This window comes from Neolamprologus brichardi, chromosome 22 (assembly GCF_056152115.1).
Source record: "Neolamprologus brichardi isolate AB-2024 chromosome 22, ASM5615211v1, whole genome shotgun sequence".
NCBI classification, from domain to species: Eukaryota; Metazoa; Chordata; class Actinopteri; order Cichliformes; family Cichlidae; genus Neolamprologus; species Neolamprologus brichardi.
Genome location: NC_142124.1, coordinates 28,735,036 through 28,751,399, shown reverse-complemented (window position 1 = coordinate 28,751,399; position 16,364 = coordinate 28,735,036). Strand labels below are relative to the sequence as shown.

At 42.3% G+C, this 16,364-nt stretch overlaps 1 protein-coding gene across 1 annotated transcript; it reads right to left on the bottom strand.

Annotated features, from left to right (window-relative positions):
- Positions 1-10,618: 10,618 nt before the first annotated feature.
- LOC148096806 (uncharacterized) lies at positions 10,619-12,030 on the bottom strand. The gene has a single exon (XM_087835108.1). The coding sequence runs from the start codon at positions 11,905-11,907 to the stop codon at positions 10,711-10,713; it is 1,197 nt and encodes a 398-aa protein (XP_087691234.1). The 5' UTR covers positions 11,908-12,030; the 3' UTR covers positions 10,619-10,710.
- Between the last annotated feature and the right edge of the window lie 4,334 nt (positions 12,031-16,364).

The window sequence follows — 16,364 nt, the reverse complement described above, 5'->3', positions numbered from 1 at the left end:
AAAAGTACATCTGAGATGACTACTTCCTCAACATAGGGTCAGTCACTAGTTTGGATTATTTGCTATGACAAGTGAACATTTTTATTATCTGTTTGTGTTTGCTAAGGCAATTAGAAATGAAAACAGAAGGACGACTCCTGGCACATAGAGGGTGGGAGCCAGAACGTTGTATTCCTCTCATGGCAAAAGAAACACATGACAGAAAATCCTCGGATTAATCCAATGAAAAATGTGATGTTGGCTTCACCGCTGAAGGTTAATTCATTATTATAGAGTTCTTATTAGATTGCACAGTTTCTAACATGTAGTCATGAATCACAATGCTGTCAGGCATCTGAAATCAATATGTGCCCTTCATTTTTCAACCTTCAGTTCTGAAAACCCTTTCTGACACCAAACTGAAAAATAATAATGACTATAGGACAATGGGGCATTGTGATTATTGTGCAACAGGCTCACTATAACAGTGTTCTCAACTAACCTTAAAGAAAGTACTCTTGAAAACTGCAACACAGCCTTTAAGAGTACAACATCAAACGTGAACAGCATAAAACTTGTGTGTTTTGTTTAAAAATACAAATACTCAATAAAATGGTTTATTCCAGCCACCTTTAATAAGCTTTTCTCTTTATTAAACTGTCATGGTCTCAGTTTTATTCCAGATGATCCTTAATTAACATGAACCTAACAAAATAACCATGCATTACTATTTATTTTTATTTCTTGTTTTTACACATTATCAGTATTTGAAGCATCCATCCATTTAACAAAACAGGTAAAAAGTAAAAAAAAACTATACAAATGCATTTGATAAAGTTTACTGATATCAGAATTCATAGAACATACTCACACACTTTACATACAGTGGCTTGCAAAAGTATTCGCCCCCCTTGAACTTTTCCCACATTTTGTCACATTACAGCCACAAACATGAATAAATTTTATTGGAACCTCTGCCCCAGTCTCAAGTCTTTTGCAGACTCCAAGAGGTTTTCTTCCAAGATCGCTCTGTATTTGGCTCCATCCATCTTCCCGTCAACTCTGACCAGCTTCCCTGTCCCTGCTGAAGAGAAGCACCCCCAGAGCATGATGCTGCCACCACCATATTTGACTGTGGGGATGGTGTGTTCAGAGTGATGTGCAGTGTTAGTTTTCCGCCACATATAGTGTTTTGCATTTTGGCCAAAAAGTTCCATTTTGGTCTCATCTGACCAGAGCACCTTCTTCCACATGTTTGCTGTGTCCCCCACATGGCTCGTGGCAAACTGGACTTCTTATGGTTTTCTGTTAACAATGGCTTTCTTCTTGCCGCTCTTCCATAAAGGCCAACTTTGTGCAGTGCACGACTAATAGTTGTCCTATGGACAGATTCCCCCACGTGAGCTGTAGATCTCTGCAGCTCGTCCAGAGTCACCATGGGCCTCTTGGCTGCATTTCTGATCAGCGCTCTCCTTGTTCGGCCTGTGAGTTTAGGTGGACAGCCTTGTCTTGGTAGGTTTACAGTTGTGCCATACTCCTTCCATTTCTGAATGATCGCTTTAACAGTGTTCCGTGGGATGTTCAAGGCTTGGGAAATCTTTTTGTAGCCTAAGCCTGCTTTAAATTTCTCAATAACTTTATCCCTGACCTGTCTGCTGTGTTGTTTGGACTTCATGGTGTTGTTGCTCCCAATATTCTCTTAGACAACCTCTGAGGCTGTCACAGAGCAGCTGTATTTGTACTGACATTAGATTACACACAGGTGCACTCTATTTAGTCATTAGCACTCATCAGGCAATGTCTATGGGCAACTGACTGCACTCAGAGCAAAGGGGCTGAATAATTACCCACACACCACTTTGCAGTTATTTATTTGTAAAACATGTTTGGAATCATGTATGATTTTCGTTCCACTTCTCACGTGTACACCACTTTGTGTTGGTCTTTCACGTGGAATTCCAATAAAATTGATTCATGTTTGTGGCTGTAATGTGACAAAATGTGGGAAAGTTCAAGGGGGCCGAATACTTTTGCAAGCCACTGTATGTAAAAGCAGTAATGCCACAAAGTACAAATAGAATGTCTTTACTGCGACTGTAACATGTACAGTTTAATTAAATGCAGTGTCAACAGTGCAAATGCAAACTCTATAAAATGTACAAGAGATAAAAAGAAATATAAAAGACAAAAGAAAAATGTGTTACTTTGTAGCAAGCTTCAAAGCAACTCATATTCTCCAGGATTGGAGGACCATGACAAAACCTTTAAAGAGCATAGAATAAAACATGAAAAGCACAGACGGTGGCTGCAGTGGATACATTTCAACATTTTTAACTCTCAGATTCACTTCAGCTCTTTGTATATTATAACTTTTTTCTCCTTCGTGGGTGACTCACAGGCCATCAACAGCACAAGCAAGAGTGGTTTTGGCACATACTTTGCTGATCTGGGCTATTCAGCCAGCAGTATTTAAGACCAGCGCACCCAACTATCCTTCGCCAGTTCATCTGCTAACACGTTAGTTATAGGCCATCATTACTTCTTGTGATTCTTCGTGTTCTTGTTAAAACTTACCTTTTTTCTCCTTGTGTTCTTAGTAGCTTCAAGGAGCCTTCATACTCCACAATTCACTCACCTGGATGCTGTTCAACCCTGGAAACTCTAACCATTGGTTCTTGACATACAGACAAAATCATATTTTTCATTGAACTGTTTGAAGTTATCTTAAACAAGCTGAGGACTATTATCACTCTCCAGCACATCTGGAATACCATAGAGTGCAAAAGTGACCTTCAGTTTTTCTACCACTTGACTTGTTATTGAAGGTAGATGTACAATCTCTAATGCGGGTGTCACCAACATGGTGCCCGCGGACACCAGGTCGCTCGCAAGGACCACATGAGTCGCATGCAAGACTGTATGGCGTTATTTTTGTGACTCTATTCTGAGTGTATGTAAAAAAAAAAAATGTAAGTGCAAATGTTGCATTTTGAGGAGAAAATTATTTTGAGTGAAGAAAAGTTTAAGTTGAACGAACGGAATCTCCTTATTATTATCATTTATTTTTGCTATTCTTTTTTAAATCACACTTCCATTGGCGTAAATTTGAAAATTATAAAATTGAAAAAATAAGAAACTTAGTTATATAAAAAGTTTTATATTGAATCAGAGCTAGCTGGTCTCGCAGGCCATTAAAGGTGAGGAGATAATGAAAACATGGGGGGAAAAGAAAGAGAAAAAGAAGAAAGAAACATGTCCTTTTCACAGTGAATGGGAGGACGAGTTCTTGTCTAATTTGCGGGGTGACTGTAGCAATGGCAAAGCGGCACAATATGGAGAGACATTTCCGAATGTTTCACACAAGCTAAGCTTGAGTGCACACTTGACCTTGCATTTTTAACGGACGTTACTGGGAAACTGAACCATTTGTAACCCAAAGGTAAGACTCTTGCTGATGGTAAGTCCTTTAAATGCATTTAAAGCCCAGATGAAAATTTTCTCTGTGCATTTACAGAAAAAAAGGTGCTGCACTTTCCCTCTATGCAGATGGTACTGAAAGACAATGCTTCTGCATCTGAAACTTTTGACAAAGTTGCAGAAAAGTTCTCTCAAGTCATAAACTGACTTGGGCAAGCGTTTGAGAACAGGTTTTGTGACCTTGATCAGCTTGAGCCATGTGTGTCGTTTATTTTCAATCATTTCATGAACACGGACACAACATACATTGCTGAGCAACAAAGTGCAATGTTCAGCTTGGATGCTGGACAGGTGGAAATTGAAATTGTAACACTGCAAAATGACCTCCACCTCAAAGCCTATCATGGTGCACCAAACGTTTGGTGCCTTATTGACACAGAAAAGTGAAGTGGTGTATGCACAGTAGCTAAAAAGGTTGCCAACCTGTTTGGTTCAACCTGTCTTTGTGAATCAGCCTTTTCTGACATGAATTTCATCAAGACCAAACAGAGAACACGCCTCTCTGATGCACATCTGCAAGACTCACTCAGAGTTGCAGTGTCAAGTTATACCCCAGATTGCAACACACTGGTGAACAGCATGCAATGCCAGGGTTCCCACTAACAGTCAAAGAAAGCACTACCAGATGTTTTGTATGTTACATAATTGATAATCTGTGCAAACACTGAATTGTAGTGCATGGTTTGTTAAAAATTGTTTGTGGCAAGTGAAAATGTTGAAGAAGTGATCATTTGAACATGTTTGCAGAGATTTATAGAAATGAAGTTAAACATTGATATTTATCTGTTTCCTACCTTGTTAAACCATTGTTTATAATTATGGCGAGAAATCATTAACTTAATCATTATCTCTACATAGATGAACATCATTAATTATTAATGATAACATATAATTAAAGGTAAATTGAGCAAATGTGTTCTCATTAATCAGTACTCAAGAAGTAGCTCTCAGTTTAAAAAAGGTTGATGTCCCCTGCTCTAATGCTACCTTTATATGTGTATTTCCGTTTTCTCTGCAAAACTGACATTATGTTACTTTTGAGACAACATCTTATGATATTCGTGGCCACCATACAGAATGACTAGCTCTCTCCCTGCACTTTAAATGTTCTTGGTGACCCTCATGCATCCTGCCTATCCTTCCTTAACCCAGTGGGAATAACAATACAATTGCCTCTGACCACTAATCCATCTATCTCATATAGCTCCCCCCTCACCTCATCTCAAGCACCTATTTCACATGACCAGGCAACCCTACCTAGCTGTGCCGTTTCACTGCCTGTATCTGTCTGAGCTTTGATTGTCTGCATTTCAATTCAATTCAATTCAATTTTATTTATATAGCGCCAAATCACAACAAATGTCGCCTCAAGGCGCTTCATAGATACAGAGAAAAGCCCAACAATCATATGACCCCCTATGAGCAAGCACTTTGGCGACAGTGGGAAGGAAAAACTCCCTTTTAACAGGAAGAAACCTCCGGCAGAACCAGGCTCAGGGAGGGGCGGCCATCTGCTGCGACTGCATCTTCTGTTATGTCTCAAGACAGAGTCAACATGAACAGCAACATCTTCACTTGATGTGTTATCTGTCATGCATGGCATTGGTCTTCTGGAAAGAGCATCAGCTACAGCCAGCGTTTTTCCAGGTGCATACACAGCTTCAGCCTTGAAATGCATTAGTCTCATAAGAAACACAAAATTCAGGTTACTCTTAGCTTTTCAAAGGCTGTCAGTTGACAGGCATTCCACCTTCATATTGCAGCTTGAATAGAGGTTGGCCCACTGTAGACAGATCTGAAATTAACTTTGGTATATAGTTGACCATTCCAAGAAACCTTTTGGCTGTGGAAATTCCTCAGTCCCTGCCAGCTTCACTGGGTCTAATCACATGCCGTTCTCATCACAGATGTGTCCAAGGAACCAAATCCTTCTCTACCTGAATTTGCAATTAGTCTTATCCAAGCTTCAGGCCTGCAGCTTGGATCACCCAGCTTGGATCACCCTGATCCAAGCGTATCTCCCAAAAGGTGTGATAAACATGGGCGATCGTGGCTCAAGAGTTGGGAGTTCGCCTTGTAATCGGAAGGTTGCCGGTTCGAGCCCCGGCTTGGACAGTCTTGGTCGTTGTGTCTTTGGGCAAGACACTTCACCCGTTGCCCGGTGGCGCCAGTGTCCAGCTGCCTCTGTCAGCCCCAGGGTGGCAGTGGCTACAATGTAGCTTGCCATCACCAGTGTGTGAATGGGGGGATGACAGGTTGTGTAAAGCGCTTTGGGGTCCTTAGGGACTAGAAAAGCGCTATACAAATACAAAATACAGGCCATTTAAACATGGTTAATCTGCAGCTCTCCTTAAGGGAATCGGGTAGAAGTCATTGGCCGCATCAAGTGATATAGACACTTTGGATCCTGAGAGTCTCGGCATGATATTGCCTACTGTTGGGAGCACATATTTCTCACCTTTTACTGCCTGATTAAGTTGTTTCAAATCAACACAGCAGCAAACTTCCTTTCAGTTTGGCTGTAAACCCATTTTTAAAACCTAGATCTGCTGAGTAAACTGCTATTTTGTCCTTTGATCACATACACTGGGAATGAATACTTTTGTCTCTAGTAGACAGTAGTGGGTCTAAACTTATAACAGTCACATCTGCTCCAGTATCTCTTTTTAATGTCAGAGGAACGTCATAAGTGTTCATGGCCTCTTACCCTGGCTAGTACCTCTGCCAACTTCCCCTAAAAACTGGAAATGTTCATTACTCTCAGCCCCTTCATTTAATACTTTGGTGTGACACACAGGGGTCAAATGTGCTTTCTTTATGCACTTTCTGCATGTGCTTCTGAAATGCTGTGTTACTTTTACATCAGGTGTAATGGGACACACACCTTTCAAAAAGTTCACCTTTTTGTCTCATCAGTCCAAGTCTTGGGGACCATCCAGATGTTTTCTGGCTAAATTGAGAAGAGCCTGTATGTTCCTTTAGCTCAGCAGTGGTTTTCATCTTCCTCTATGTTTTATTACGTTATTAGTTTTTTTTGTTCCACAAAGATGTTGTAAAGTGGGTAAATAGTGAGAATGGACAATGTTCTGCACCTCCATAGCTGACGCTGCTTCAAGGAGATGCCTCCTTTATAGGGAGCACTAACTTCACTCAGAGATGGAGAAAGATAAGAAAGAGGACAGGAGAGGTAGACGAGAGATTAGATTTAGGGGAAAGACTGCTCATTGGGATTACATAAACAGCAAATTTAAAGCTTACATGGGTCTCTACATGTGATATGTTTTTTGATATTGTGAGACATGCGGGAATGCAAACTGAGGTAGACAAACTGTGTTATTTAAAGGCTGCTTGAAAATATTCTAAAGGTCAGTGCACAGTGGCCGTCTTGTATAAACAGTATAACATTTAGGCAACATAACATTTAGGACAACAATTTATCGGCATTGGGCATCAGTTAACTAGTATGCCTGATTTGGACTAGTGACATTAACTGTGATCAGTCATCAGGTTGACTAATGGTGCACATCCATAGGTCACAACAAGAAGAGTTTGAGCCCATTGCCTACTTGGGTGGAGTTTGCATGTTCTCCCTGTGCCTACTTGGGTTCTCTCTGGGCACTCTGGCTTCATTCCACAGTCCAAAGACATTCATGTTAGTTTGACTGGAAATTCTAAACTTGTCACTGGTGTGTATGTGAGGGTGAATGGCTCTCTGTCTTTCTTTGTTATCCCTGCAAGAGATTGGTGAATTATCCATAATGTTCACCATCTCTTGCATCATATGAGATAGCCCCACGTCTCCACCGCCCTGAATGGAAATAGTAAATGAGTAGTTCCTTCAGTGTAAAATAAGAGAACATTTTTTCATTTCCCTTTAATTTTTCAATCCAAATCAAACCTTTTTATTGAAACGATTCACCTCAGGCCTTATCGGCTTGGTTTAGGGCTTAAAGTCAGGCCTAAATTGTTTTTTCAAACATCAATGGAGAGATTGAATGGAAATTCACTCCCTTTTCCATTTTGCCATCTTGGGACAGTGACTGGCCTGCAGCCACCCTCTGCTCTATCTATCCATTCTGCTAGAAAAACATACGTGCTCTTGGCATGATTTTGAGGTTGACTAAGTAAAATACCTGTCATATTTACCATGAAAGATAAAATAGATCTTTATTGTCACTGTTACAAGAACAATGAAACACAGTTTGGCATCTCTATGTTAGCAGCCTGTAGAGTTTTACATTAAAGATCCTTTAGAATAAGAGAAAAAAAAGGAGAAACCAAGAAATGCAGTTAAAATTAAAGAGGTAAATACACAGGGAATGTATGTAATTAAAAAAAGTATGGCGTTATTTTTGTGCCACTATTCTAAGCGCACGTTAAAAAAATACAAAAAGTACAAGTGTTGCATTTTGAGAAGAAATTTATTTTGAACGAAGAAAAGCTAAATTTGAGTGAACAAAATTCATTGAAATGTATTTCAGTGTTTGCTATTATCCATATATACACACACAATAGCAGCCCCTCTCAATGTGTTGCTTGCGCTCTCAATATTTCTGCTCCTGCGTTCAACTCTTTCTATACACCATTATATTTCTGCCACAAAACCAACCAATCACAGACTTTAAAAATTCTAATTGGTTATTTTGGTATCCAATCAGCTCTCTAGCTGCTGTAGCTAATCCCAGGCGAATATCCCAGAATGCATTTCATCCAAAATTCATATCAGGCAATGGCAGAGGAATGCAGAGTGGCAGAGTTTGAAATATTACTCTTTCTGGGTCACAAAATAAACTTTTAAGATATTTTCAGACGAGAATGGTGCTGCGTAAACTTCAAATATCTGCTCAGTTTTTAAAGAAATCACATATTTGCGTAAGTGCTATAACGTTTTTGGAGATGCCTGCTACCCACCAGCAAATAAGACACACAACTACAAAACAAATGTAAAGTACATGAAAATATAAAATTCACCATAATGCTAAATCAATGAGAGCCCTGTGTTTGTTTCTCTGCAACAAACTAATGATGGACAATGGGGGACAATGACACCCGAAGTGTGCCATCATATTCTCTGATGTAAAATGTTCTGTTCTTATTTAAACAGCGGACTCTGAATTAAATCTAATATAAAAAAATATTTAAATTCAGGAGGAAACATTTTCATAATATGGCGGGTGAAATTCACAATAGACTGACAGTTCTCCAAGTAAGGTTGGTATTAAATAATACGGTCCAGTTATGAAGCTGAACTTTAATCTCAGCGAAACCGATTTACTCAGAAACAAATCAAACATTGAAATAAGCCAAACATTAACATTTAGAAGTTATCTAAGGGGGTTTGAAAACGATGTGCCAGGAGTCTGCGCCTTGACCAGCTGATCAGCCAGGGCTGGACACAACAAAAAATTGGCACAGGTATTGACTAGACCACCAGGTATTATAGGAAAAACCATAAAGCCTTTGAACGAAAACAAATGCTGTTGTGACAGTGATGTACACTGTCTTGTTGCAGCTTTTACGGCTGTGGCTCAAGCAAACATCAGCTGATATTAGAAAGTAATATTAAATACATTCTAACAACAGCTTATCAAGCTTAAACGTGCTGCTGTTGTTTAGCGTCACATCCTCTGGTTTCCTCTTCCTGGTGCAAAGCGGGCGATAAACAATCAGTTTCATGATTGAAGTAGCAACAGGAGAGGGAGGGGGAGAGAATGAGAGAAGAAGAGGCAGCTGTTCAGCGTAAAGACGCAGAATAACTCCAGCTTTGTGTCTTTTTTTTCATTTTAGCTGAAGTACAGGAAAAATCGTGTTCCTTTTCACCTTAATATGGATGTTGTATTGTATTGTGTATTGTAATTGGTCCAGCCCAGAGTTGATCATGACCAATTGGCTAATCCATCACCTTTCATTGTTTATACAGTTACAAAAACAAACAAGCAAACATAAAAATGAAATATCACCATGGCCGATGGCCAGTCCAGCTATGCGGTCAGCCGTGTTGGGGAGTAACGGAATACATGTACCGCCGTTACGTATTTAAAATACAGAATATGAGTAACTGTATTCTGTTACAGTTACCGTTTAAAAAGGTGGTATTCAGAATACAGTTACTTTGTTGAAATAAATGGATTACACGGCGGTACTTCCCTGTTTCATATTGTGGTGGGTCGGGACTGTTTGGGTTTTGTTTGACAGCTACGTTCTGTTGTTCCAGGCGGCAGCGTTACGGTTGCTGCAGGGAGAATGGACTGCCATACACGTTATGTGTCTGTGAGCGAGGGAGGGAAAAAAAGGAAAAGTACGAGTTGTCATCGAGCAAAAACGGGAGCTGGAAGCATGTAAATATAATAATAACCACTGCAGCCAAGAAGAGTGCCTGACGAGCCCAGCTGTAAGTAAGCTATTAAGACTCGACTGTACGCTGTGCTCGTGTTTTCCTATGAAACAATAAATTCAGTTGGAGCAGCCTTTCAACGCCTCTCTCTGTCTCTCGCAAGCAAAGTTGACCCAGACAAAAAAGTAAAGCTAGTTTTCGGCTACGAGCCCGACACAGAACCCACCGTATTAGCCAGAGGTCCCTTTACTACGGTTCGGAGCCGCGGACCTTCAGTAACAGTAATAAATCACAGCAATAGTACATTCACGTAGTTGTAAACAGCATGATAATATATTAAGTAATCCAAAGTATTCAGAATACGTTACTCTCATCGAGTAACGTAACAGAATACGTTACAGAGTACATTTTGGGGCATGTATTCTGTAATCTGTAATGGAATACATTTTAAAAGTAACCTTCCCAACACTGGCGGTCAGCTGGTGGGTAACAGGCATCTCCGAAAACGTTAGAGCACTTATGCAAAAATGTGATGTCAAAATGATGCATTTTGGTTGCCCATGTTTGGTGTTGCTTTGGGCTTAGGGTAATCACTGACGATGACTTACACCTAAAAGAGCTCAAAATGAGAAAACGTTGCTCTAAAACATGTTGACATGGCAATGAAAATGAACAATAATCAAAACTGACGGTATGAAAGACTTTATCTGGATACTAAAATTATTGTTAAAATACATTAGATATTAATATTACTATGAGTAAATTATATATATTATATATTCTGTTACACGGTTTAAAGAATACAATGTGATAATCACACATTTCCAGTTTTACAAATGTATTTTATTTCACTATTAAAAGCTCACCACAAGAACCTGCATTAACCAGGTTTAATAGGGAGGGCCAAAGTCGTAGTTGTGCTAAATTTCCTCGAATTCTCCTCGGAGATTTTCGAGTAGCTTCCTTTGTTCTTGAAAGTTCTTTTCCATTTGTCTCATCGCTTCCCGTCCATTCCACAACTTTTTGGTAAGGTCACTAACCTTATTTTCTAAGGCCTTATTTTGTTTTAAGAGTATGTAAACTTGGACATCGTAGTTGTTTATCAGATTGTTATGTTCTTCCTGTGAAACTTTGGGAGTCTGAGCTTGGGTTTGCGACGCCATGTCTTTTGTTTTAATGGCTTCCTGTACATCACACAGATCTTTCTTGACCTCTTCAAGCTCTCTTTTCAGTGCCTCACATTCATGGCACAACAACTCCTTTTCTCTGTTGGTCACGTTAAAATCATGTTCGGAGTCTTTCTCAGTGGCTTTGAAGATCCGTGATTTGCCTTTCACACCCTCATCGTGTGGTTTCAGTTCTTTCTGAGAATCACCACTCCTTTTGGAAAGCTCCTGCCTTAATATGTCAATTTCATGTGCAAAGCATTGGAGTTCCAGGGTCTGTCTGAGCTGTGCACTGTCCGTTGTTTTGTTTTCCTCATTCATGATCCTTTTTCTTTCTTCACTCTCTTGTAACTCTTTAAAGGCTGTGTTTGGCTGATGGAGCTCAGTTTTAACAGCCTGTATTTCCTGTTGCATGTCATCTTTTTCCTTTTCAAAGTCCCTTTTCAGCTCACGCATGCGTTTTATCATCACATCATTTTCCTTTCTTAAAGAGTGGTTGTCCTTTTCCATGCCTTTCACTTTTATAACATAGCCTGCCTTTTTGCTTTGCAACTCTCTGATTTCATCCTGCATTTCCTGCATCACCTCTTTGTGTTGCTGAATTTCTTTGCTATTGGAGCTTTGTGAATCCTGTAGAACTGTATTCAAATATTCCAGCTCTTGAATTCTGATGTGAATTTTTTCATTCTCTAGTTGCAGGTCTCTTTTCCTCTTGTTTTTAGAGAACCCACTTTCTTTGAAGAGAACATCAATGTTTTTTTGGAGAATTTTGTTCTCATTTATGAGCTCTCTTTTTTGCTCCTTAAGGTCGGCGTTCTTGACTTTAAGGTCACGTATGGTAGAGTTTTCTTGTTTGAGAGTTTTATTCTCATTTTTCAGCTCTTTGATTTGCTGTTTAAGTTTTTCGTTCTCGGCTCTCAGGTTGCATACAACAGGATTTGACAGACTCATATTTCAAATTGAGTGAAACTGTGTCAGAAACTGAAGTTTCGAGTATTTTAGTAAGAATGGGAACCTTTCCCCTCTGTAAGGGTTTGAGTGTGCTGATGTCATAAAGAAGATCAAAGGGATTCTGGTGGAATGTCACTGTGTCTGGTCTGGGCAGTTCTGAATTGAATAATAACAAAATGCAGATTGATGGTAATTGTAACTGATAATGGTTACATGAATTATAAACACCCAATAAATATTATTTAGAAATCGAAACTGTGGTGGAGGTGTGGTCCCTGGCTCAGCCACAGGGGAGAAGTGATGCAGTGAGCTCAATGGGGCGGTGCCAGGGAGGCTGCAGGGACAGGTGGTGATGATCTTCCTAACGAGGTTTTCCTTTTTATATAGTAAAGCCGGAGACCAGAGTGAGCAGGAGCATGTGCAGAAGACCAACCGGAGAGTTGGTGAACAGATTGGCAAACCATGAAAGCCATATGTGTGGTGCTTCAATAAACACTCGTCCAGAGTGATCAACATAACAGCGTGTCGGGTTGAGTTTTATACAAACAAACCAAAAAAACAAAAACATGTAATTTTGGTGAAGAGTTAAGTTTGATTTCACAAAAATGGAATCCACATTTAGGAGCCCTTCAGCAAGTCCAGCCCAACATTTGTATTTATGAAATGCCAGACAGTCAGAAAGCAATGTGTATTTATAGAAACATAGAAATGATAGTCTCTTCTTTTTCCTTTTTATAACATTCAATAAAAATAAATAACAGATGGCATGAATAATGCCCCCTCACTCCCAATAATTTGAAGGTGAATATGTTACAGAAAGATGAATTAACCCATACAAAAAACAAAAAAAAGAGAGAAAGCAAAGGAGAAAAACAAAAACAACACACACACTCACAAATAAAACCAACAATAAACTGCTAGTGCCTATCCTTGTAGATTAATATTAACATTAATCAACATTAGTTAATATTGATATTAATGGCTACTTGCTCCTGACGAGGAGCAGGAGGCCGCTTCGCTCTGGCACCAACTAGTATGGGGAGACTTACATCACGATAATATTTTATGCATGTTGGATGCCCAATAATACCCAATTAGATTAGGCAATCCTAATCCTCTAGCTGATCTATCCCTATAAAGAAGCGAACGACGAGCCCTTGGACGTTAACCGGCCCAAATGAACAATGAAATAGCGTCATTTATAGTTCTAAAAAATGATTTAGGAAGATAAATGGGCAAACTTTGGAAAACATATGGATATCTTGGTAATACGTTCATTTTTAAAATTTGAATCCTACCAGCTAAAGACAGTGGTAGGTAGTTCCATCTTTGTAGGTCAGACTTAACTTTCATTGTAAGTAAGGTAAAATTCTGTTCTTGCATTAATCGCAGAGATCGTGTAATTGCAATGCCGAGATATTTGAACCTCGAGTTAGCCATTTTAAAGTTGATGTAGGTATGTCTGGAGTCATTTGGTTAATTTGAAAGTATTCACTTTTGGAAATGTTACGCTTATATGGCGATAGGTATCCGAAGGAGTTTAATACTGCCAAAATGCATGAGATATTTAATAAAGGATCATTCACATAGAGAATCAAATTATCTGCATAAAGTGACACCTGGTGTTTTATACCCCATCTATCAATCCATCTGAATCCTTCCACGATTTTTAAAGCTGCTGAAAGTCATTCAATCGCTAATGCAAATAGTAACGGGGATAATGAGCATCCTTGTCTTGTTCCCCAAAACAGTGAGAATGGGGTGGAGCGTTGATTATCTGTACAGACAGAGGCACAGGGAGAGGAGTAGAGTAGTTTGACCCATGAGACAAAATTATTATTAAAACCAAACTGTCTCAGGTAGAAGAAAAGATAGGCCCACTCCACTCTATCGAAGGTGTTCTCGGTGTGGAGAGATATTATGGATTCTGAAACATTAGAAGATGATGGAGAAAGAATCGCTCCTGGGGGAAAAAATAGAATCCATCAGCCTGGTGGCAGGTGGGCGACCGCAGCGAGGGCCTGGGCCGGGACCACCTGATCCTCTTGCATAACATGTGCAGGCTTAAGTCTGTCAACAGAGACAACCTCCTGCCGACCTCCAAAGTCCAAAATGAAATGTTTGTTGCCTGGTTTAAGAACCCTGTATGGCCCGTCATATGGTGGACGCAGTGGAGTCCTACGGGCATTGTGCCTGACGAAAACAAAACGAGCAGAGTCCAACGAACTCGGAACAAAAGTGTCAGGCAGGCAGTGGTGCACAGGACCAGGAACAGGAAGTGAGTCTCTTGGGAGGCGAAAAGGCAACAAAGAGGTATCGAAACATGGGGGAGGGCTCTCAGGTAAGAATTCCCCGGGGACCCGGAGGGGCTGGCCGAGGACCAGTTCAGCCGGGAAACCCCGAGGTCTTCTTTAACCGCGCTACGCGGGTCGCGGGGGCAGCAGCCTAAGCAAAGAGGCCCAGACCTCCCTCTCCCCAGCCACCTCCTCCAGCTTATCCGGGGGAACACCAAGGCGTTCCCAGGCCAGCCGAGAGATATAATCTCTCCAGTGTGTCCTGGGTCTGCCCCGGGGCCTCCTCCCGGTGGGACATGCCTGCAACACCTCACCCAGGAGGCGCCCAGGGGCATCCTTGTCAGATGCCTGAACCACCTCAGCTGGGTCCTTTCGATGTGGAGCAGCAGCGGCTCTACTCTGAGCCCCTCCCGGATGGCCGAACTTCTCACCCTATCTCTAAGGGAGAGGCCAGCCACCCTTCGGAGGAAGCTCATTTCTGCCGCTTGTATCCGCGATCTCGTTCTTTCGGTCACTACCCACAGCTCGTGGCCATAGGTGAGGGTAGGCACGTAGATCGACCGGTAAATTGAGAGCTTCGCTTTTACACTCAGCTCCCTCTTCACCACGACGGACCGGTGCAGCGTCTGCATTACTGCAGCTGCAGCCCCAATCCATCTGTCGATCTCCGGCTCCCTTCTCCCATCACTCGCGAACAAGACCCCGAGATACTTGAACTCCTCCACTTGGGGCAGGAACTCATCCCCGACCCGGAGTGGGCACTCCACCCTTTTCCGGCTGAGAACCATGGCCTCAGATTTGGAGGTGCTGATCCTCATTCCCGCTGCTTCACACTCGGCTGCGAACCGCTCCAGTGCGAGCTGGAGGCCCTCACCCGATGAAGCCAACAGAACCACATCATCCGCAAAAATCAGAGATGAGATTCTGAGGCCACCAAAGCGAACGCCCTCCGCCACTTGGCTGCGCCTAGAAATCCTGTCCATAAAAATTATGAACAGAACCGGTGACAAAGGACAGCCCTGGCGGAGCCCATGACCCACCGGGAACGAGTCCGACTTATTGCCGGCAATGTGAACCAAGCTCTTGCAACGGTTGTATAGGGATCGAATGGCCCGTAGCAATGGGCCAGACACCCCATACTCCCGCAACACCTCCCACAGGACACCCCGAGGGACACGGTCGAATGCCTTCTCCAAGTCCACAAAACACATATAAACTGGTTGGGCATACTCCCATGCACCCTCCAGTATCCTCGAGAGGATAAAGAGCTGGTCCAGTGTTCCACGACCAGGACGAAAACCGCATTGTTCCTCCTGTATCCGAGGTTCAACTAACAGACGAACTCTCCTTTCCAGCACCCTGGCATAGACTTTCCCAGGGAGGCTGAGGAGTGTGATCCCCCTGTAGTTGGAACACACCCTCCGGTCCCCCTTCTTAAAGATGGGGACCACCACCCCGGTCTGCCAGTCCACGGGTACTGCCCCTGATCTCCACGCAACATTGCAGAGGCTTGTCAACCAGGACAGCCCTACAACGTCCAGAGCCTTCAGGAACTCGGGGCGGACCTCATCAACACCAGGGGCTCTGCCACCAAGGAGTTGTTTAACTGCCTCAGTGACCTCGCCCCTGGAAATTGGAGGATCATTCCCCTCATCCCCAGACTCTGCTTCCTCCTCGGAAGACGTGTCAGTGGGATTAAGGAGGTCCTCGAAGTATTCCTTCCACCGCCTGACAATTTTCTCAGTCGACGTCAGCAGCGCTCCGCCAGCACTATACACAGTGCAGGTAGAGCACCGCTTTCCCCTCCTGAGACGCCTGACGGTTTGCCAGAATCTCTTCGAGGCAGTCCGAAAGTCTTTTTCCATGGCCTCTCCGAACTCCTCCCACACCCGAGTTTTTGCTTCAGCCACTGCCCGAGCCGCATTCCGCTTGGCCTGTCGATACCTGTCGGCTGCCTCCGGAGTCCCACAGGCTAACCAAGCCCGATAGGACTCCTTCTTCAGCCTGGTGGCTCCCTTCACCTCTGGTGTCCACCATTTGGTTCGGGGATTACCACCACGGCAGGCACCAACCACCTTGCGGCCGCAGCTCAATGCAGCAGCTTCGGCAATGGAGATGCTGAACATGGTCCATTCGGACTCAATGTCCCCAGTCTCCCTCGGA